Genomic DNA, 24,149 nt, shown 5'->3' on the forward strand with positions numbered 1-24,149 from the left:
GTTACAATCCTCAAAGATCCATGTAAAGGGACATATTTTCTTTTACAGAAATCACTTTTTAAGGACTACAACAAATGGCTGGTAGGGACTACAACAAGGTTCTTCCTGAGTTTGTGACATTACAAACCCTAAAGTTCAGTAGCCCCGCCCACTGATTCGAGTACGACAAGTAGTAGTAGGTAATTAACAGATGTGACGCTAACACTGGATCGAGCAACTAAGCGATAAACTTGACTTTGAAGAGTGCAAAATGTTGTGAGGAAAAACACAGTAGCTGCATTGGATTTGCAGAGAGCCTGAAATTAAAAAAAAAAAAAAAAAACGATGCTGTGCCTTATATACTGGATCCGACAGGAAGGTGCAACTCACTTACAGTACAGTCCAAAAGTTTGGAACCACTAAGATTTTTAATGTTTTTAAAAGAAGTTTCGTCTGCTCACTAAGGCTACATTTATTTAATTAAAAATACAGTAAAAACAGTAATATTGTGAAATATTATTACAATTTAAAATAACTGTTTTCTATTTGAATATATTTCACAAAGTAATTTATTCCTGTGATGCAAAGCTGAATTTTCAGCATCATTACTCCAGTCTTCAGTGTCACATGATCCTTCAGAAATCATTCTAATATGCTGATCTGCTGCTCAAGAAACATTTAATGTGTACAATTGTACAAAATATTTGTGTACAATATTTTTTTTCAGGATTATTTGATGAATAGAAAGTTCAAAAGAACAGTGTTTATCTGAAATCTAGTCTTTTGTAACATTATAAATGTCTTTACTGCCACTTTTGATTGATTTAATGCATCCTTGCTGAATAAAAGTATTAATTTCTTTAATTTCTTTTCAAAAAAAAAAAAAAAAATCCTTACTGACCCCAAACTTTTGAACAGTAGTGTAGCTTTGTATTTCAGATAAATGCTGTTCTTTTGAACTTTCTATTCATCAAGGAATCCTGAAAAAAAAAAAAAGTACACAACTGTTTTCAACATTGAAAATAATCATAAATGTTTATTGAGCAGCAAATCAGCATATTAGAATGATTTCTGAAGGATCATGTGACACTGAAGACTGGAGTAACGATGCTGAAAATTCAGCTTTGCATTACAGGAATAAATTACTTTGTGAAATATATTTAAATAGTACACAGTTATTTTAAATTGTAATAATATTTCACAATATTACTGTTTTTTACTGTATTTTTAATTAAATAAATGTAGCCTTGGTGAGCAGACAAAACTTCTTTTAAAAACATTAAAAATCTTAGTGGTTCCAAACTTTTGGACTGTACTGTAAGTGAGTAAAAAGGTTTTTACTGTCACTATTGTTTTGTTACAGATCATTTGATATGTACAGATTGTGTGTACATGTCTAACCAAAATCACCAGTGATTTAGGCCTACACTCAAAATCGTTTATTGTCAGTAAATCAAACCAGTGACTAAATGGTCAACTTCACATTGTTTCTCTTAGTAGGATGAAGATAATCTATTATTTAAACTGCAATTAAATTTTATATAGAAAGAAATCAAAGAACGCTCCTTTACAATCGCTTGAACTGTCAATCAAACAGCACGAGTGTTCCGGATTCTTGCCAAGACTCCTGTTAGAATCATGAAAGTCTTATTTATGTTGTGTTTGCACTGTTAGTTATGATGAAAGCATTGTGCAGAAACCGAGTTATAATCACTGCAATCTTTCATGCGCCAATCTAAATATAATGCTATAATCAACACTTTTCATGATTAGTAAACCTTGATAACTGTAATAGTAAAAACGTGCTAAAAGTTTGAGATAATTCCACATGAAATACTTAGCTATTTCCATATGCAAAGATGTTAGCCAATCACAGCAGTGGGTGTTTACACTTAAATCTCACAGCAGACACGGCCCTTTAAACACAGCATTCAAATCAGAGGGCTAAAATCAGGGTAGGAAAAATGTATTTTATTTCTAAATTATGACATATTTTGATGTAAAAATCATGCTAACATTATAAGTGCACCCCAGGAAACTTTTTATTATAAAATAATACAATAATTCAGTTCATGACCCCTTTAGGTTTCAACAGCAGTATATTTATAAATGAACGTTAACCTAAATTAAAAAATGCTGTTAAAAAAATAGCTGTTGAGTTACCAAAAAGTTTAAGCATAGTTTATATTTCTGTATATTTTTAAATTCTTATTGTGCTAACCAACAATTTTGGTTATATAAATTCATATTATTTCACTGAGACACTGAATTATTACACTCTATTGCAAGGATTCTCAGTCTGCATATCTTTCAATTTAATAATGTTATCCTGTAATGCCTGTATGCCCCAACAACATATCAAAATGGTCAAATTAGTTTATAAAAGCGAGAAGGATATTAAAGAAGTTTTGCTGGAAGAAAATCAACCCATCTTTGAGACATAATTGAATCACAGAAGAGGAAATCTCAATTCTGCAGGTGTGTGTCTTAAAGAAGCAGACATAATCCATCTTCTGCCTCCACATATAGCAACTAGGTTGCATTAAATGGCAAGAGAACTTCCCTTTGACCTCATGCTGACCTTCAATTAATGCTATTTTAGAAAACAATCACTGTGTCTGAAATAGAATACTTCCCTACTATATAGTATGCGATAAAACGGTACTCCACAAGATAATAATGTCTGAAAACACAGTGTTAAAAAAAAAAAAAACAGCAGGCGAAAAGTACCTGGATGACCAACTACTTCCGCTGAGATTCTGGAGTGCGCATTCGAACAACATGGCGGATGCAGTACGTTCAGTCGCAAAGTAAATTAAAATGCAGTATCTACTCAGACAGTTTGTGATTTTAGATGCACCGAATGAGTCACATCGGTCAATACAGTTAAAGCAGCTAAAATGTAAAAAATTGTAAACATCATTCAGTGGGCTGACGTAGCTTTCTCATTTCCAATCTGATTTTGATGGTTTGGCTGTATAAAACGATGATCTCGCTATTTAAACAGCCTGGTGAGGTCACAAAACATGCCATGCTGGTCTTTTCAGCAGGATATTTAACCTCACCATTACCCAGTCCATCAACAATATGCCGCAGCGCTGATGGGGCGATGTAAACAGTGTCATTCTTTGATATTCTGTGGGTATTCAGACTCCAACAGGGGGCAGTGTTGCACTACACCAGTTCCGGTGCCGTAGCTCTCTGGGTAATTGCCCTCTGCGCTGTTTAGACGAGCTTGCACATCCTCAGAAGGTAATTGCAGAAATCCGCTTAACAAGGAGGAGACATTCTCATTACACACTGCCTGGGGCTCTGACCAGCTAGAAAATTCCCCCAAATCCTTCTGTCCGACTCTTCCAGCCTCATTTCAAAAACAACTTTCTCTTTTATCCCTGGTGAAAATATTACAAAAGTAAACCCACATCACGAAAGAAAGTTTTATTAAACATCGCTGCAGTGAAGTGAATAAACAGATTTTAAACTCAAGACCTTTTGGAAATTTTGATCGCGGAGTCTGTTTTGCACAATGCTTTCTTAACCGCTTTTGAAATCACCATGGGAAATGGAAGAGAGAGAAAAAACAGGCAGCTAGTGAATTAAACTGTTGTTAAAGATTGTTAGCTGGGCAGAAGCTCAAGGATGTTTTTTTTTTTTTTTTTTTCTCCATCAGAGTAAAAAGAAAGAACAGAAAAAATAACAAGGAAAAGATTTGAATGAATGTTCAAACACATTTATTACACATGAATGCAATAAAGGGATTGTTCACTCAAAAATGAAAATTCATGTACTTCCACAGCATAGCCTATTGTTATTTATTTCTTCAATGAAACAGTAAATTCTAATAAGCTGATTTGGTGCTCAAAAACATTTCTTATTATTATCAGGATTCTTTGATGAATTGAAGGTTCAAATGAACAGCAATTTATTTAAAATCATGTTTTTTTTGTTTTTGTTTTTTTGTTTTTGGTAATGTAAAAGTCTCTGTCTTAAAAACAGTATATTTTATATCCCATAGAAAGCAAGAAAATGACCACATTCAAGGTACAGAAAAGTACTAAAAACATTGTTAAAATAGTCAACATGACTACAGAGGTTCAACCTTAATGTAATGAAGTGACAAGAATACTTTTTGTGCAAAAACAAAACAAAAATAACTTTATTCAACAATTTTCTCTCTAACCTGTCATTCTCCTATGCAGTTAATGTTGAAGACACATTGCAGTTCTACATCAGAATGCTGACTCTGTATTGGCTGGCTCCTATGTCACCATCAAACATGTGCATCGTGGTGCTCACATGGACAGTCTGAACAGCGTTCAGACGTGAACACGGAAGCGCTGCACTGCATCAACTGTGTAGGAGACTAACAGGGTAGAGAATAAATTGTTGAATAAAGTCATTATTTTTGTTTTGTTTTTGCTCGCAAGAAGTATTCTTGTTGCTTCATAACATTAAGATTGAACCACTGCAGTCACGTTGACTATTTTAATGTCTTTACTACTTCTCTGGACCTTGAATTTGGTCATTTAATTGCTTTCTATGGGAGATAAAAAAACCTCTTGGACTTCATCAAAAATATCTTTATTTGTGTTCCGAAGAAGAACGAAAGTTGTACGGATTTGGAACGACATGAGGGTGAGTACTTACTGACAGAAATTTAATTTTTGGGTGAACTAACCCTTTAAAAGGTATGTATATCCGTATATCTATTTGTGAGATGAGAAGTATGTTTTCTTGGAACTGGCAGTTGCAGGATACATGAGTTCGATCTCATTATAGCACCACAGTTACTGCCTGTGGCTCTGCCGATGGTTAATGTGGCCATGTGCTGGAGGAATATGGGGCAAATTAGACGTTTGGGATTCCATATGCTGAGGCCCAGTTTTGTTTGTATTTGAGCATGTATGTCACCGTCCATATGTGTGCTTATCGACAAAGCATGTCCATGTTTGTCTGCTGTGTATTTTTGCATTAATTTCTCACCTGTCTATATGCAGTTTCTGTGCTAAGAGCTGCCAGTCTTTGCCCTTGGCATTCGCTGTGTCGAAGGTCGCGCAGATTCGCTGGCGAATTGACAGGGGGATTTTGAAGGCCCTGGACCCCGTCTGGGAGGTGATGGTACAGTCTGATTGTGTGAAGAATGGCACTGTATCTTTTTCACTCTGGAGGAAAGAAGTATCACAGTGATATTAAAGTTCACAGAGGGACTCAATTGGGCTAGAACAATCTGGAAATACTGATTCTATATATATATAAAAAAAGCACATTTCGATTCTATATATATTTGTATCAAAATATACATATTTTTGGCATCAGAACCACCAGATTTTTATAAAAAAAAAAAAAAAAAAAATGGAGCATCAATATTCCAAGCACACAATATCTTAGTCTACATGTTTCTAATATATGAGTTTTTGTCTTCCAAACCTCAGCAATAGTGGTGTAGACCTGTAGGATCTGCTCATGACCTTTGACCTGCCGAACACTGATCTTACAGGAGAGCTGATTGGCTGCTGGACTGTAGCGCTCCAGAGAAAAGGCACACTGCAGAGGAGACTGGCTACTGCACCACACCTGAGAGAAGGAGAATTCCTGCACCAAAACAAGGAGGAGAAGGAAAGAGTGAATATTTCAGTACGAATCAATAGGAAGTATATGTGCCTCCTCTCCTCTCCTCCTTATTGTTATTCTGCTGTTGGAGCTGCTGAAGCTAATTTACTTAGTGTCATGTCACTGACGGCCCTGCCAGAACACAGCCTAGTATGACAAAACAGGGCTTGCTATGGGTATGATTTGGATAAAAATGTGCCTGCGGTCATAAAGCTTTATGAAGAAAGGAATGGTGGGTAAACAGCACTGAGAAAAACACACTCTTGAGAATGTGTCATCCAAAAACAGATACAATTTGACAAAATAATACAAATACTAAAAAATAGCTCTGCTGGTGTAGCAAATAAAACCAGATAGAGAGTGCTGCTTGTCCATGCTCAACCTGACACCATGATACTAATGTTATGCGGTTGCCAAAGCTTTCTGAGCGGTAGCTATGTGGCTGCTAGGGTGTTGCTGCGACCCAGGGCTGGGACAATACAACGATTGCCAATGGCCCTCATTTATCAAACGACCGCACGCCAGAAAACTGTGCGTACGCTCGTTTCCACGCAAAATTTGGCATAGTAAATCTGGTGGAGAACTCTTATGAGAACATTTGGTTTATTTTCCTGACCGACAATCACTCACTAACTAAATTAAATTAGAATAGATGTCTTAAATTGTCTTAAAATACCACAAATGTTTTTTTTGTTTGTTTTGTTTTCCCCCCCAGGGATTTTGCTTCAGATGCGCAAATGGCAACATCAACAGAACATTAGGGTTCACACATCATACACTTGCCACATAGAGAAAAATAGAATAATATACAGTAGCCTACAAGGAATAAAAAATAAAAATAAAAATGGGACTACACAAAATATTTTTCACTGAAATAATTAACAGATTAACAAAACAAAAAAGAAAAACTGTGCATCAAGTAGGGCTAGTACAGGCTACGCTCATTTGATGCATTGTATTAGTTTTCTTTATTTTATTAAAATATTTATCTTTATTTTATTAAATTCAATTGATCGCGCAGGCGCCTCACTCACACACGCAGACGCTACATTTTGCGTTCTTGTTCTGAATAAAGTAAATTTAAAAGATTTTCTGTGGAGTGAGGTACTAAAATAACCAAGTTTATATATATATATATATATATATTAATAATGTTTGTAAGTATTTAGTTTTATTTACCGGTATTATTGTTTAAATTAATTTTATTGTTTGAAATTATGTAAGTAAGTAAGATAAATTTATTTTTCATGCGATAACTTCCTCTTCATGGCAGGGTTACGTTTCTCTGTGTCGTAAACTATAGGGTGAGGCTTTTAAAATTTGGGGTGTGATATTTAAATGATGTCAGTTTTCAGCCGCCGCATTTATCAACACCCGTTCATTCGTCCGATGGAATTGGCCGCATACGAAAGTTTAATGAATCACACGTGAGCATTGTCGTAAGCTGATTTTTACATTCGGATGTACGTTCGTTTGATAAATGAGGGCCAATGAAACTGGATCAATCCTTACATTTTCTCTCTTGAATCGATTCTGAGCTTAGTTTTAACAGCAGATGGTGCTAGTTTTTAACTGCACACTCAAATCCTCACGAAGAAGACTCCTGGACAGCGATCGTGTGTGAGTCATGTAAGTGGTTAAATATACTTGCACCTCCGCTCAGAATGCTTTTATGATGCAAGATTTGTAATTCGCTTCAAACTTTTCGAACTTTATGAATGAGTATGTTATGTTTAAGTGGTGTGTGTAAAGGAACTGGAAGCAGGCAGAGTATGAGTGTTTCTAAAGCACGTATAGTGCCATCTGCTGTTAAAAACTAAGCTCAGAATCGATTCGAGAGAGAATCAAGAGAATCGCGGAAAATATCAGAATCGCTCCAGAGTCTTTGTATCGTGAATCGAGATTCGATGTATTGTACGATGTATATTATTAGACATTCGACTAACTATAAGTAACTTTGCAATTACATGTCCACTAGCAGTCATTGGAGTATTAGTAGGGTCACCGTGATTTTGCCAAGTAAGACATGAACAACATTCCAATCGACCAATCAGATTTGGGGGACAAGTTAGGGGGTTAGGTGCTTCTACATCAATGTTATTCACCTATCTTTACCCTCTGATTTTAGGGATAAGTTATGGGTAGGATTAGGTTTAGGGGTAGGAATAGGGTTAAGACTACATTTTCAGACTGGAATGTTGTTCCAGGATCAACAAACTATGTTGATCCAGGAACATTTCTTACTTGGCAAAATCACGGTGACCGTATTAGTAGACTATCTGCTTATATCCGCTAACCCCAACAGACATTCTACTGACTATAAGTATCTTTGCAACTATACTGTATGTCAGCTTATGTATGTCATTCTACTAACCCTAACCTAACAGTCTACTAATACTAATATTAATGAAAGTTACTGACATGTAGTAGCAAAGTTACTTATGGTTAGTAGAATGTCTAAAGTTGACTATCGAAATAAAGTGTAAACATATTAATGGATTAGTTCACTTCAGAATTAAAATTTCCTGATAATTTACTGTGTCATCCAAGATCTTTATGTCTTTCTTACTTCAGTTGAAAAGAAATTAAGGTTTTTGATTAAATCATTAGAGGATTTTTCTACATATAATGGACTTCAGTATAGAGGAACGTGTTGAAGGTCCAAATTGCAGTTTCAGTGCAGCTTTAAAGAGCTCTACATGATCCCAGCCAAAGAATAAGGGTCTTATCTAGTGAAATATTCACAATTTTCTAAAAAAAAAAAAAAAAATGTATATACTTTTTAACCACAAATGCTCATCTTGCACTGCTCTGCGATGCGCCACGCATTACATAATCACGTTGGAAAGGTCACGAGTGACGTAGGTGAAAGTACCGATCCAGTGTCTACAAAGCGAATGTGCAAAGACTATGTCAAATGCCTTTTACAAAAAAAAACAAAAAAAAAACTAAAAGGTAACAATGATTTCGGACGATTTTGATGTTGGAGGAGAAAATGAGATAGAGTTTTTCGCCCTACCGCAGTACTTTTGCCTACGTCACACGTGACCTTTCCAACATGATTACATAATGCATGACTCATCACAGTGCTAGTGCAAGACAAGCATTTTTGGTTAAAATGTATATAAATTTTAGTTTTTTTTTTTTTTTAGAAAATGACTGATCGTTTCACTAGATAAGACCCTTATTCCTCACCGGGGATCATGTAGAGCCCTTTGAAGCTGCACTGAAACTGCAATTTGGACCTTCAACCCATTGAACCCTGTTGAAGTCCACTATATGGAGAAAAATCCTGGAATGTTTTCCTTAAAATCCTTAATATCTTAATTTCTGTGACTGAAAAAAGAAAGACATAAGCATCTTGGATGACATGGGAGTAAATTATCAGGAAATTTTAATACTGAAGTAAAGTAATCCTTTAAGCACCAAAGTTATGATACTTTGGATTAGGGGCTTTAAAAAAATAGTAATATATCACAGTTGTGCATTCTGTCAATTTAAATAGTTTTTTAAAAAACACAAATTTGAGTGACACTTTCCTGTTAAAACTTTACAGGGTGAAAAAAAACATCCTTATCTCCAGGTTAAAGACACTGGATTCCTACCACGGCCTCTGACTAAACTACCTCAAACAGAGCAGTATTAATATTCATATGACCAGTCAAATGAACACCGGAATTTGACATCTCATTAATATTCAGCCTCATATGCATATTAACAAAACTCATGCATATTCATACGGAGCTGGCATCCATATTTATGAGGACAGCACCTGGCAGGTGGTAAAAGGTTTGATGCTCCAGAGGAACTGGGGGATGTCCTGGATGGAGACCTGTAGGCTGAAAGAGTTCGCTCTGAAGAGCAGGGTCTTGGGTTCCTCCAGGAGGCGTCCTCCTCGACCCCGCTCCATGGAGACCACCTCCTGAGAGGAAGAGTAAATACAGATATAAACGCTCTTGTATAAACACGCCTTGACACATACAATACCATACGGCAGGAACAGAACACAACCGACTGCTCATGTTTAAATTATTCATCTGAAAAAACAGCCCTCCCATGTTACACAACAGCTATTTCCTGGGTCTAGCGGCACCTTTAATCTTCATAACCTGAGAAGATGAAGCGTAAAGTGATTAAAAACCTGCATCTAATGCGAGGCTGACGTTTCCAACCCCTAGACCAACAAACAGGTCGAAGAAATGCCTGCACTGCATTTTTCATCTACAAGAATGGAATTACAATAACACCCTGGGTCTAAAATAAAAAATAAAAAACAAAACAAAATCTGGCAACACAACAACTAATAAATCTAAAAGTACAATGCTTTCAATTACCAACTCGGTCGAATACAATGAACGTCGCATACCTTTCCTGTTCACACAAACGCAACACGCGCACAAAATGACATGCAGAACAGGAGCGAGAGACACTGGATGGATAGAATCGACATTGATGAAAGGCACGGGTGATTTTGTGCTCTTTGCATCTATTCTGTGGGAATTGTTGACAATGGCACAGTAGCATTAAAAGCATTAGGTCTCTCTCTCTCCCTTTCTCTCTCTCTCTGCCACAAAAGACAAGAAAATAGTCTCTCGCTGTGATGGATGCTGATCGATCCCGGCCTGAATTCGTTCAGTTTCCAGGGAGGAATTCATTTGCTGTTTTGTGAAATGCAAACAACACTGACAACAAAAGAGTACAAAAGAAGAGAAAACGCTAGGTGAACGGCTGGATAAACAAAGTGGAAGAGTGTTTTGGTGTGGAGAAATACAATCTTTGACCATTCACTTGCGAGTGTGTCCTGTTTGGAAAGAAGAATTCACATAGTGGGCTTGTCCTCTGGCCTTTTCCCCCCAACATCTTCCTTCAAATGCAAAATTATTATTAAAACCAATATATATTGCAAACAGGTAAATGGTAGCATACTGCATTTATTCTCTATTTATATTTTTAGATTTTAGTTGATATTGTATTATTAAAATAAATACGTTCGCGGGTGTCAACCCTGTTACCATCATATTTTTATTTTTTTAAAAATCCATAAAACAAATAATAATCGCATTTCGAAGGCTGTGCCCTCCGGAGGTCGCCTTTATGTTTGAGGTTGCCTCATTTTGGAAAAGTAACCATTACATTCCAAAGTAAAAAAAAGAAATTACAAACATGTATGCCTCACGAGAAATAACAGTTTTATAAATGCTTTTTTCCCCCCTGAAATTAGACATCCTCAATGACGTATGCAGCCGACAAATGTACCTACAGGGGGCGCAAGCCTTCGAAAAGTCTCTTTATTTGATCACTTTATGTTTAGAAACATTTGTCAGTTAAAATGTCAATCATGTTACAATAATTCAAATAATTATGGTACACAACTGATAACTGAAAACTGTAAAAGAAAGCACCTTATACTGTAGTTTCACAGCCTTCAACACGGCTTGTGATAAACTAAGCTGTAAAACCTTCAACCCTGGTACCTTTCTGAAGGCACAATAATATCCCAACATATATAGAGGTTTATTAATTTAGCTTGAGCTAAAACAAACATCAGTGTGTGTGTGTGTTTGGGAGAGAGAGACAATAGAGCCACTAATCCAGTTTGTGTATGTCTTGAGGCTTCAATACCACACAAAGACATCTCCACATCTCCGTAACTGAGAAGAAAAGATCCATGTGAAACATTAAATATAGATGACATATTATGCTTTCTTCATAAAGTGCAGAGATCTGTAAGATCTGTGTGTGTGCAGAACAAAGACTTCTCTGAAGCCGTCCGCTCAGCTAGACGTTACACCAAACAGAATGTAAATCACTTTTAATTTGGGCTCAGAAAATATTCAGTCACGTAGCGAAAGCATGGAGCATGGGAGTGGCTCACCGTGTCTTTGTAATTTAAGAAGCCATTCTATCAGTTAGTAGGAGATGAGAGAGAGAAAGAGATCGGTCCAGCTGACTTTCAGTGGAGCGTAAAACCAGAGTACCCACAGGGCATGACGGCTAGCCATAACATGCTGCCCTATGAATGCAAATATCCCATAAGCCATGGATTTCCATCTAATGTCATATGCAGTGTGAAGGGGATATGTATCATGACATTTAAGAAGCCTACATCTGTGAATGCCATAAACGCACCCGGTGGAAAGACCAGTTTTGACAAGCATTAATTTCCTTGCTGGTTTGAATGAACTGTTGGATTCTTTAAGCCCAAAGTATTCTTAATGTTTTGCATATGCGTAAGGGTTCATGTACATTAGGGTCACCATATAGTGCATACTCTGTATGCACAGGCTGCACATGTATTAATTTTTTTCAAGGTACTCGAAGGAAAAACTGAATAAACAGAAAAGACAAAGCCACTTAAAGGCAAGTCTGCAAGGTTAGGGAAAAAAAAAAAACGTAATGCCTGGTAACGCTGTCAATGGAGGAGAGGCTTCACTACACTGAATAAACTGCTTTTGTGGGAAAACGGCTTATTTATTGAATCAACGGCCCATCGGCTAATCTTCAAAATGTTTGCTCTTAAACATCCATTTTGGATTGATCTATTCCAGTTTTCACCTGGAAAAAAATGCTTTTTTATAAGAAAAGTCACAGACAAATTGCACGGCTGGTATGATTCGGTTTACAGCACTTCTTATTCATTTCTATGGTATCCGCAAACAGTGATCGACAGTCACACAACTCAATGACGTCAAGGCTGTAATATGATTGATTATCAAGGCACACGTGATGCAAGTTAGCCGATAGTAGAGCCACAGACCCCACGAATCACCCAATAATAAGACCATCTCTGAGAAGAGACAGAAACGTGTGCAGGCTACAACAGCAATGGATGGCTACGTGGATGAAAGATTGTGCGATGAGGTTAGAATGCATCTGCATTGTTGTGTTTTTCATTAATAATAATAATCAACCTACCATTCAGGCAATCCACCCCCAAACTGGCGCTAATTAGAAATCAAAAGTAAACTGCGCACTTCCGGACAGGCATTCATAACGGTGCGTGTCCACTGGCACGGACATTTCTATGGAAGCTCAACTTCCATTGGAACTAACTGAAAATGCTCGCTCTGCTCGAAAGCATCATTTCCTCACCGTCACATCCCTAATCTGCTTTTGTACAACTTCAGCCTAAAAGATTATAAAGATGTGTATATGGGTTCTAACTTGTGGTGAGAGATTGCCCAGGAGGGGTAGTGCAAGCTGTTGTAATGTGCATGCGTCAACCGCCTGTGTACGTGTCAAATGGATTATTCTATGAAAGGCTATGAGTACAACTCAAAAAACAAAGTATACTTCAGGCTTAACTAGTGTGTCAGCATCCGAAACCCAACATATGTGGTTATCAACAAACAAACTTAAAAGTCTTTGCACACCTGAAAGGCATGGGGCATATCATCGACGCAGTACACTCGAATGCTGTAGTTGAGGAAGTTGGGCTCCATGTTTCCAAACACAGCCAGTCGTAGTCTCTTCCCTGCCGCTGGAGTGAGGGCCTCTCCCACTAAAGCGTAACACCCCGGCCTCTCCACCAACAGGTGGCAGCACTGAGTGTCCAACAGGCAGTAACAAGAAGTGCTCTCCTCTTCCACAGTCATGACCTCCTGTCAGAAACACACAAACACACTCACAGTCAAAATCCAACTGTTGATGTAAAATTCTTACACAACATCGACTGCGATTAAATTAGGTTTTGCGGTAACATTCTGCTGACTACAACGTTTCACCTACATGTCAACTCACTCTCATTAGAGTTTTAGTAGACTGTCTGCTTAATATTTGCTAACAATTAATGTGATGGTCCCCCAACAGACATTCTACTGAATATAAGTAATTTTGTAGGTACATGTCAATTTATTCTACTAATCCTAACTTTATAACTACAGAGTATGACAATGCATGTGACTGTTCTCAATACGCATGTGACTGTGGCTAAGCTGAAACTTTTTTTCTAGTTTTAGTAAAGTAATAAACGTAGCAACAAGTGTGAAATACTATCTTTGATAAATAATTAACATTTAAATTAATTATTCATTCAAATAAACATTTTTATTATTTCATATTTATTTTAGTATTTTATTTAATTTATATTTAATTATGTTATTAAATTATAATTTATTCATTTAAATGGTAATATATTATTTATAAAATCATTTACAGGAAAAATACTGCAATATAAAATCTGCACTAAATTATTGAACTACAATTAAACTTCCTTAGGGTTTTTAAGTGAGTTTTTTTTTTTTTTTTTTTTTTTTTTTTTTTTGTGAAAATCCATGAAAACCACCAGATGGTGTTAACCTGTTGTGTGTTTTTATTTGTTAATTAAATGTTTCTGAACATTTTATTACAATTAGTGTTAGAATTATTGTTTTTGAATTGCTTTCCCCCACATTGAAAACAAACGTAATTGTCAAATTCATGATTGCTGTTATTGCTTCGATTCACCTTCACTTAAAGGTGCAATATGTAATATTTTTGCAGTAAAATATCCAAAAACCACTAGGCCAGTGTTATATATTTTGTTCACTTGAGTACTTCAATATCCCAAATGTTTCCTACTATTTGTAAATCGTGAGAAAATTGTAATTTTAACCAAGGCTGCGGGACGTGTGAGTCACCGCCTGTCAATAGCGTAATATCCGCGTTAACCCTCGGTTTCCGATTTTATTTTGTAGAAAACATGGAAACACCATGTTTAATATAATACATGTTTTAATAGACAAGGGAACAACTGTTTTGATATATTTATAGACAGAAAACTAATAGTTGTTATATAGCTCAACACGTTTAGTCTTATTGTTTAAATCAAATTTTCCTGATTTTTTTGCGAGCACCACGCTTTACCATGCCTCAGAGAAAAACACTATTTTGTGAAGTAGCTAACATAGTATAATCAGATGCAGCTTTATTTTTAGTAACAGTAATACAGAATTTTCTCCATCATACAATACGTTTTAAAATGAATTGCATGCCATTTATCAACACAAGCCATCCAACATTTAATATGATAATGTAATATCGATCTATCTTACTGCAGTGTGCAATAAATGTCCACAGCAGCCGCCGAGCGAACGCACAGAGTAACGTTATAACATAGTTTTCAACACTCTCAAATGTATCTAATATGATAAACAGAGCTGCGTTACCTCATACTCATATGACCACATGTCCCAAGATTCCGTGCTCAAAATTGGCATCATCAAGCTACGCCTTTGTTTTGAGTAGGCCTCTAGCGGACAGAATTCTTACGTACTGCACCTTTAACTGCAACACCACTGACATGATATAAGATATGCTGTAATGTTTATAATACAAGTATGATTAAGAGAAACTTGGTTCCACATCCAAGAACTGTATACACCGACTGTTTTTCCTTTCTAGAACATGGTTCAATTGCTTTTAATGCAAAGTAACTAGGCCTCGTTGTCATAAGCACTAACAGCTACTTACTTTTGGCAACCCTGAGGCTAGGCTGCTTCACTTTACAAAAATCCTTGGTCAGCATAAAAGTATATACACATGTTAGAGAAAGGTGAAGATCTTTAGCTAAAATTATGCTTCCCTTTTCTTTATAGCTCTGCAGATGGAAGCACAGCTTGATTATTATTATATGCATCTGGTATTTGAATGTCAGGAACAGTGGGTGTGTAGCGGCCAGCAGGAACTCAGAGTCTAGGGTCTCCATTTCACCGGCTGAATGTAGCTGAGGCTAAGCATAACTTTGCCCCCCGAAGCGACCCGAACCATTTGCGCTGGCGGAAAGCTTGATATTTCACGTCTAAACACACCATCGCACGGAAAGCATTGTCTATTACCCACAAATCAGTGGGTGCACATTAAAGTGTCTCTCTCACACACAGACAAAAAAAGCACAAAAAAGGTGTTATTCTCAATTCAGTGGGGACACAACTCTGCCTGCCTATCACTTGCTCTCGCATTATGCCAGCAAGAAAAAGCTCATTATTTCAAAAAAACGTCAGAGGTCTCAGCATCTTTAACACGGCGTCAAAAAGACTTGCTAGCACAGAAAGAAAAGAAGTTGATTGGTATGTGATGTGTCTTTGAATTAGATTGTCTGCATTTGATTATAGTCTGCTGAAATGTCAGGTAGCACACACACCTGCTTGCAGCTACACTAATACAAACAGAGATGGTTTCTCCAAGGTCAGTTTGCATCTGTGAGCTCCAGCTCAACTTTGAAGAAGTTCTTTCGACATAAGAGGTTTCGACGTAAGAGTGGTATATGTCCCTCTCTTATAAAGAACAGCAAAATATCAAAAGGAGAGTACAGTGTTAATAAGAGAAGCACAGAGAGACCCTCCCTTAAAGTACACTCGATGCAGGAACATCGGACTATGAAGAGGGCATATCTATTGATTCTGTCACATGGTGACCTTCAGAATGACACTTAAGTTCTTTCTAATTACCATCACACTGCTGTTTCCCATTAAACTATATGATTCAGAGTTTGAAACATCCACACTCATTCAAGGCTTCCCTATGCAGCACACTGGTTACAGACTAACTTAAATGGTTAATAAATAAAGATACTATTCTTATGTCAGTCTTACCTCCCAGCTGTTGTTCTGGGCTTGTCTCTTAAGCTTGATATTCCAGTCTTCTGAACTCACATCTGCACAGTGGGCTATCGTCAAGGCAACAGGGCAGGAAAGGGTCAGGCCAGGAGGGCCGTACGTTACCTCAGGACTCAAAAGTATCTCCTGACCTTCATCAGACAATGCACTGCAGATAAAGAGACAGAAAGAGAGATTAACTAATATTGTAAAAAAGCAAAAAAAAAAAAAAAAAAAGCATTGTGGCGCTGCTAATACTGTTTACCGCTGTGTTTTTTCCCCCTCATTTGTAAGTACTTTGAATAAAAGCATCTGATAAATAAATAAATGTAAAACGTTATGCTTCTGATTCTACTTAATTGGCACTAGAGATCAGTTGGAAAAACACACACACATACAGAAAAAAACAAACAAACACTAAAAGGCTTGCTCCGCCCCCCTTGACTGTTGCTGACAAAACATCCCAAAAGAATGAACTAGAGATTTCAGCATGATTTTCAATAAAATGTGTTTTAAAGTTTTAAAATTGATTGGATACTATCCTTACGTGGGCTGGAATCAATTGTGACATTTATTTCAAGATGTGGAAAAGGAAACGCAAACATGACAATGACAATGTTAAAATGACTTTTCGTTTTTTTTTTGGCCGATGAATGATAAACATTAACAACCAATCAGAATCTAGCTTGAGCATTTAAAGTGGCAGACAACATAACTGCAGCATGTGTTTATAATAAACAGAATGTTTATGTGTACACTAATATAATTACTGCTAGTATTTGTTCTTGGTGTGAACTTGGTCACCGTGATTTTGCCAAGACAAGTTTCTGGATCAACATATTGACCCTGGAACAACATTTCTGTCCAAAAATTTAGACTTAAAGGGTTAGTTCACCTAAAAATTAAAATATTGTTATTTATTACTCACCCTCATGTCGTTCCACACCCATAAAACCTTTGTTAATCTTCGGAAAACACAAATTAAGATATTTTTGTTGAAATCCGATGGCTCTGAGGCCTGCATAGCCAGCAATGACATTTCCTTTCTCAAGATCCATTAATGTACTAAAAACATATTTAAATCAGTTCATGTGAGTACAGTGGTTCAATATTAATATTATAAAGCAATGAGAATATTTTTGGTGTGCCAAAAAAACTAAATAATGAATCAGTGTGTCGAATCATGATTCGGATCGCGTGTCAAACAGCCAAACTGCTGAAATCACGTGACTTTGGTGCTCTGAACCGCTGATTCGACACGCTGATTCATAACGCTCCGAAGATTCATGAAGCAGTGTTTTGAAATCGACCATCACTATATAAGTAGTTTTTTTTTTTTTTTTCGGTGCACCAAAAATATTCTTGTCACTTTATAATATTAATATTGAACCACTGTACTCACATGAACTGATTTAAATATGTTTTTAGTACCTTTATGGATCTTGAGAAAGGAAATATCATTGCTCCCTATGCAGGCCTCACGGATTTCAACTAAAATATCTTAATTTGTGTTCCGAAGATTAACAAAGGTCTTACGGGTGTGGAACGGCATGAGGGTGAGTAATTAATGACATTATTTTCATTTTTTGGGTGAACTAACCCTTTAACTAAATTTATCCGTAACTTATCCCTAAAATAATAGGGAAATGATGAAGCACCTAACCCTGGTTGTAAGCCTAAATTTGACAAACTGTAAACTTGTTCCTCAGATCTGATTGGTTGATTGGGGTGTTGTTCCAGGATCAACAAAAATGTTGATCCAAGAACATGTACTTGGTGAAATCACATTCACTGTGTTGGCATACTTTTAAAATTTAAAAGTGTGCGGTAAAGCAGAGAAACTAAAATTTAAACTATAAGAAAAATAATTTCTTTTTTCTAAAACGTTTTCCCCAAATTGAAACTTGTGGTCCACTATTAAAATAAAATCCAGATCAAGAGAACAACTTGTGTGGAAATGCTCATGGGAAATCATCGCTCAATATGTGCTGTAGTGTCAAAATAACAGTATTGATTTCACCAGAAGATGCCAACGTTAAAATAAATGTAAGTCGTTTTGTTAATAAACACGAGGGCAACCTACTGCGATAACACCACGAACAAACATTAGCTAGAAACACAAGCAGATTTGTTAATGGAAACATGCCAAGTAGCTGCACAGTTCTCCTTGCAAACACAAACACAACAGATTAGCCTGCAGACTCAGCGCTAATACAGATATATTGTGCTTTGTGCTGGTTGAAGTGATTCCGGGGGGCAGTTGGACTTGATCGGGTGTGGATCAGTAAGTGTGTGTGTGTGTGTGTTCACTGGTCGATGGTGTTGTTTGAAGTGCCTTCTGAGGAGCCTGGTGACATATTGAGACAGTTTGGATGTGTTAGCGTCGATCGATATGACTGCTGTGGATCCTCAACAAGGATTAGTCATCTACAGCAGGGGGAGTTCAGACTAGCCTGGCCGGCACCATGGAGAACACACTGACACAGCAGATTACATGAACCAGAAACCTGCTGTCAACAGAACCATGATGATTTACTATTCATTACTCTTTGTAGAGAGATTCAAACTAGATTTTAACACTTTGTGAGTGGTGCTTGTCCATGTGAAACTGAGATGCTAAGGTGTTCTCAATAGTTGTGCATGCTAGTGTGTTTGCTACGTTGCCCATTTTTACCTCTTTTATTGTTAGACAATGTCCTAATTGCTCAGAAAAGCAATAGCTTAGCTCTCCTCAGTAGCCAGTTTTTATAATAATTCATGTTTGTAGCAAAGTTCAACGCTTAGTGCGTTTTCGTTTTAAAACACATAACTTTTGCTACGGTTATGAATGTTGTTTACACTATGTCTACGTTTTATATCTTTGAAAATGGAGACTTTTGAAAACGCTGCAGAACCCGTTTTAGTTTGAAAATGCCAGGGTTGCTTTTCAGTGCGTTTCAGGCTGCCCACATTCGCTCTTCGTATCCTTGACGACCATGTAAACAATAACACAGAGACTGACATACAATCTTTGCTGGCTTTGTTGTCATTTTTAGCAGCCTTGTGTAGTTAAACTGCATTTTTTTAATACTGCAGCTGCCTACATGCGCAAGAGACAACTGTTTACACTTGTACGCTCATGCCCAGTGTACATGAACAGTTATGTGACATGCGTTTTCAACCGTGAAGTGTAGACTGAGATCTTTTCTGAAACGCTGTGGAAATGCCAGTTTTAAAATGAAACTGCACTAACAGGGCCTTAATACCCAAAAAAAGATATTTTGAAGAATATTCGTAACAAAATAGTTTCGGTAATCACTGACCTCCACCGAATGAACAAATAAACACATATTTTCCACAGAAGAAAGGTTTGGAACAACATGAGAGTGGGTAAATGATGAATGAATTTTAATTTATGGTGAACTATCTCTTTAAGGTAATGGATTTTGACAACAGCTCACTAGTAAGGATGCTTCTGATGAACATACGGGAAAGTAAGTATTTATTTTATAACCGGAGCTGTATTTCATTCTAAGCAGGTGGCAGGCTGAGACAGCCTCCAATTACAGTGTTCGACACTGTATCGTACCAACAGGCCAGTCACTTAAAAACCTCCTAATCGCTCTCTCGCTCCATCTGCACTGTTTGTTTACATGTTGATTTATTTATATTGAGTAATTACCTGTTCCCTCCAAACATCCTCTATTTATTGGCATTGTATCCAAACTCTTCTGTGTCTGAAATAAAGACAATTAATGCTGATGAAGCAGCTAAGCTTGTTTTGCCATTCTGGAGAGGAAAGTGTGTTACCTGACATTTACAGTCGTTTAATGAAACTCTTGCAAACACTAGAAACACATTCAGACACATGAAATGCATATCAAATGGAACAAAATGTCTTATATTTGCTGAAGTACCGGGAACAGCGGTACATAAATGAAAAACAGTTGAAGGGGCATCAATATTGATTGAATCATGCTTTTCAAACAAACAGAATTATTATTTAAAATGTGTGGAGACCTGATTGTGTTTCTCATTGTAATTTAGTTTAATTTGATGGAATAAAAATAAAAATCTATATAGAAATAAAAAAGAAAACTAATAAATTACTAAATGGCCAAAATAAAATATAGAGAAAACAAACTATTTCAAAATATTAGTAAAAACTATAATATTTCAGTGATACTAAAATAACAATCTTAATCAGAAATCACACATTCATGTCTAAATTTGGTCAATCCATTCACATATGCAGATAAAACTGCATGTCACTCCAAAATCATATTACCCTTTTCCCTGTGGAAGACAGAGTTATTAAAATAAACTATTATATGTTATCTTTTAGAAAGGTTACTCTTTTCCATATAATGAAAATGCATCTGGCAACCTCAGTTGTAAATCTATTAAAATTACTTGCATAGTTTATTAAAAAGAAAGTGATATATTTTGCTTGTGTCTAGTTCATAACTACACTAGCATGTTTTATACTTATAAATTGAATATGTAACTTAAAAATCATTGGTGCACAAATGGTGCATAATGCCCCTGACTGTGGTTCTTTATTTCTCTCACCATCGCCTATTGTCCTCCTTGCAAAGAAACAAGCCCAGAAACCAACAGACTTCCATAAATTAAAACCTAAACTTCTCCCTGAGGAAACCACCACAACAAGCGTCTTCATTGCATTTTGTGCCACAAGCATTATGGCCTGATCAATATGAACAATTAAACCTCATAGATCACACTGTTAAGAGAAGGAAAGTATTTGACTATAAAACCTCGTTTACCACTGACATGGGAGGTCATTAGGGTGTAACACTTTATTTCGATGGTCTACTTTAGACAGTTTTCTAAGTAACTTTGCAACTACTGACAACCAGAAGTCATTAGAGTATTAGACTGTCTGCTTAATATCTGCTAACACTTTATTTTGATGCTCCTCCAACAGAAATTCTACTGACTATAAATATCTTTGCAACTACATGTCAACTTCCATACATCCATACAGCTGGATGCCCTAAAGTTATTTATACCAGTAAACGTTTGAAAATATAGCAGCTCATTACATTCTGACAAGGAAGGAATATGTTTTTTATGGAAATATCAGCAGGCAAATACACTGTAAAAAAAAAAAAAAAAAGGTTGAGCTAACTTAAAATAATAAGGCAACTTATCACATTCAACTTTTTAAGTTTACTCAACTAATTTGCTCCAGTTAAAGTCAACTTAAAAACATTTGTTCATCTAATAAGTACCAGGGAATCTTTGAACTTGAAACGTCTTGCCAAGACAACCAAAGCATGTTTAAAAAGCCCTTAATTAGTGCAGTCTAGCCCTGTTAAAAGTGACTGCTAGCTAGCATGCATGGGTCCAACTATTATTCATTTCCCATGGTTCATCAAATGTAAGGAGCCGGAGATGCAGCGCTAATAACAAGGATACATCACCTATTGATTTACAAGTTTAATATCCGCCAGGATACCAAAAAAACAAGTCTGCTTTCATTAACACAGTGTGAATCATTTCCTAGTAATACAAATGTTCTGTGTGATGTCCAGGTGAATCCACAGGGAAGTGTACAGGAGAGCTTTAAGCTCTGCAAATAGCTCAGAGGTCTGGGCAAACTCAATCCTATCACTGTGAACAAATAAAAAGAGTCTCTGATTGATCCTTTTTCATGACTCTGCTTTCTATAGCTGCTATTATGAGGACTCTGGAGATCGTGCGGCTAAATTTAGGAGGTTCTGCAGATTGATTTCTGCTCCTCTCTTCTTCTAAACCCCCTCCCTCCACCTTCTCTAGATGCTTTGTGGTCAGATTGCAGTGTTGTGGATTGAATTTCTCTCTGCCACTCACCGCAACTGTCAAAAGATAGGCTTTGACTGACAGTTGGACTGAGCAGCTAGCATTTGACTGACGGATAGCTGCGCGGCGGTGGTGTTGGCGCGTCGGACGGGAGATGGGGAAGCAAACAGCTCTGAGCTTATCGGACGCTAGCAGGTACCTTCATCTGCGGACTTGCTGAGATTGAGGTTTTCATCTTTGAGCACTGAAGAGTCTCTGAACACTCATGACCTTTGATCTCTATCAATCCCAGCAAGCCTAAGACAGCGACTGAGGATTGGGAGCGAAAGAGACAGTGTCTTCTGTCTGAATCGAGGTGACATTAGTGAGTTGTACAACTTTAGTTTTAAATCCTTGCTTGGTGAAGTTTGCTCATAGTTTTTGGAGGGTTAATCCCAGAGTTAAGCAGCTCAACAGAACAAAGCAAGTGGCATTCTGGGAGATTTCCACTCTGGAAACACAAGCTGTGTTACATTTTAAAGCATCCCTACACAGTGTTTGCTGCTCCCTACACACTCAACAGGGGATATCTGTAGAAGTTCACTTCACTTGACAGAATGTCTTCAATTGAAACAGCCTGCAAACACAGATTATTAATTTGAGATATGAAGACATAATATACCGTTTCTCCTCCTGATCTCCTCCATATTGCTTTAAAATATACAGTAGCATTCTGTGTAAGCATACTGTCTGAATCGTTCCTTATCCCCTATATAGTGCATCATGTGCCATTCACCAGAAAGAAAATAGTAATTGTGTAAACATGTGACCGATTTCAGCTGCAGCTTCAGTGTCTATTTATAGTGTAGGGGGTTGGACGCTTCATATTCTAGAGAGTATTTGATTGGACAGAAAATCTGATGAGAAGCATCAAAATTGTTGATCCATATTGGACTGAAGTGAGAGACTTTAAGTTTTGAACGCTTACATCTAAATGTTAATTTTGTCATAGTTTCGGAGCACACTAGCTTATTGATAAACTTAAGGCTAACAAGCTAAAAAGCTAAAAACTTCCATTTTGATTTCATGGGGACTTTAATCTTATTTTGTAAATCAAGAACAACTGAAAGAGTTACGTAAATTCATTAGTTAAAGACTTTATATACAGAAAGACGGTGCACTCATTATTATGAATGGAAGAGAGTACAACGCACAATATGGTGGAATAAGTCCCACCTTCTAAATAAGAGCCAATCACCAATTGATAAAGTCATTGCCTCACTGCAGTGGCCATTAGAAGCTCTGGTTCCTCTAGAAACAGTCAGACGTGTGCTATAGAGAAGTGCTTAGGACTACACATGCGCATTAGCTTGAGCCAGCCTGAAAAATGCTGTTTTTTTGACATGATTCGGGCATTTAGAAACAAAATTTATGAGACAGTTGTTAGATTTCATAGGTGATTTCAAATATGAAATCTTTAAATATTTAATCGAAAGCTTGGCGAACAGCTTTGCAGAATTTGATGTTTCCCCATTCAAAGAGATAGTACTTGCATGCCCGAGAGGCATTTCAAAGATAGCCGCCGATTGAAACGACTTGTCTTAAAGGGAATGTGGGTAAAATCAGTAGGTACCCTGATGAACATTCAATTTCTTAATTTTAATAATAATGCCCAATTTTTAAAATAAACAGGATACAAATAACTAGTTTGGCCATCGAAAAATTGTTGTGGACAATAGGTGGCCTTGGAGTAGAACCACTGATTTAGCATGCTTATATAGTGTGACTTCTACAGTGTTGGTCTCAGGTCAAGTACAGTGCCATTGTTTCAGAGTCACTATGTTTTTTCCTTGTTGCGACAGGATGGCACAGCTGGTAGATAACCTGCTGAACTCTGATGTGTTTAACCACTCTCGCACACAGGCCCAGCATACTAACGGTATGAAAGTACTCCTGTTTATACACCTTCAATATACAGGCCTGCTGCTGTAACTACAGACCCGCTACTGAAACATAATGCTGGCTTTCAGCAGAGAGCGAGTCTGACTGACTTCTGGATCCAGCAAGGGGGAGTGAGATTGAGGGAAAGAAAGGAAAATTGAGGTACAGATATGGGAATAAAAAGAAAACTTCCCTACTGATAACACCATCATATTGTGTTTTGGATGCTGGTGAGCCCACCTGACTGATTGACTACCTTACCCACCATGACCACCTTGTCCA

The 24,149-nt window shown here is 37.0% G+C and overlaps 1 protein-coding gene across 1 annotated transcript in view; it reads right to left on the reverse strand.

The window, feature by feature from the left end:
* Positions 1 to 24,149, reverse strand: part of unc5da (unc-5 netrin receptor Da) — a 249,931-nt gene that overhangs the window by 459 nt on the left and 225,323 nt on the right. The window contains exons 12-16 of the mRNA XM_067375867.1: positions 16,161 to 16,332; positions 12,963 to 13,190; positions 9,362 to 9,511; positions 5,407 to 5,571; positions 4,963 to 5,141 (exon numbers count right to left, since the gene is read on the reverse strand). Coding sequence (XP_067231968.1) covers positions 4,963 to 5,141; positions 5,407 to 5,571; positions 9,362 to 9,511; positions 12,963 to 13,190; positions 16,161 to 16,332 — 894 coding nt within the window. The remainder of the gene's footprint in view (positions 1 to 4,962; positions 5,142 to 5,406; positions 5,572 to 9,361; positions 9,512 to 12,962; positions 13,191 to 16,160; positions 16,333 to 24,149) is intronic.

Source organism: Chanodichthys erythropterus, chromosome 22, assembly GCF_024489055.1.
Source record: "Chanodichthys erythropterus isolate Z2021 chromosome 22, ASM2448905v1, whole genome shotgun sequence".
Lineage (NCBI taxonomy): Eukaryota > Metazoa > Chordata > Actinopteri > Cypriniformes > Xenocyprididae > Chanodichthys > Chanodichthys erythropterus.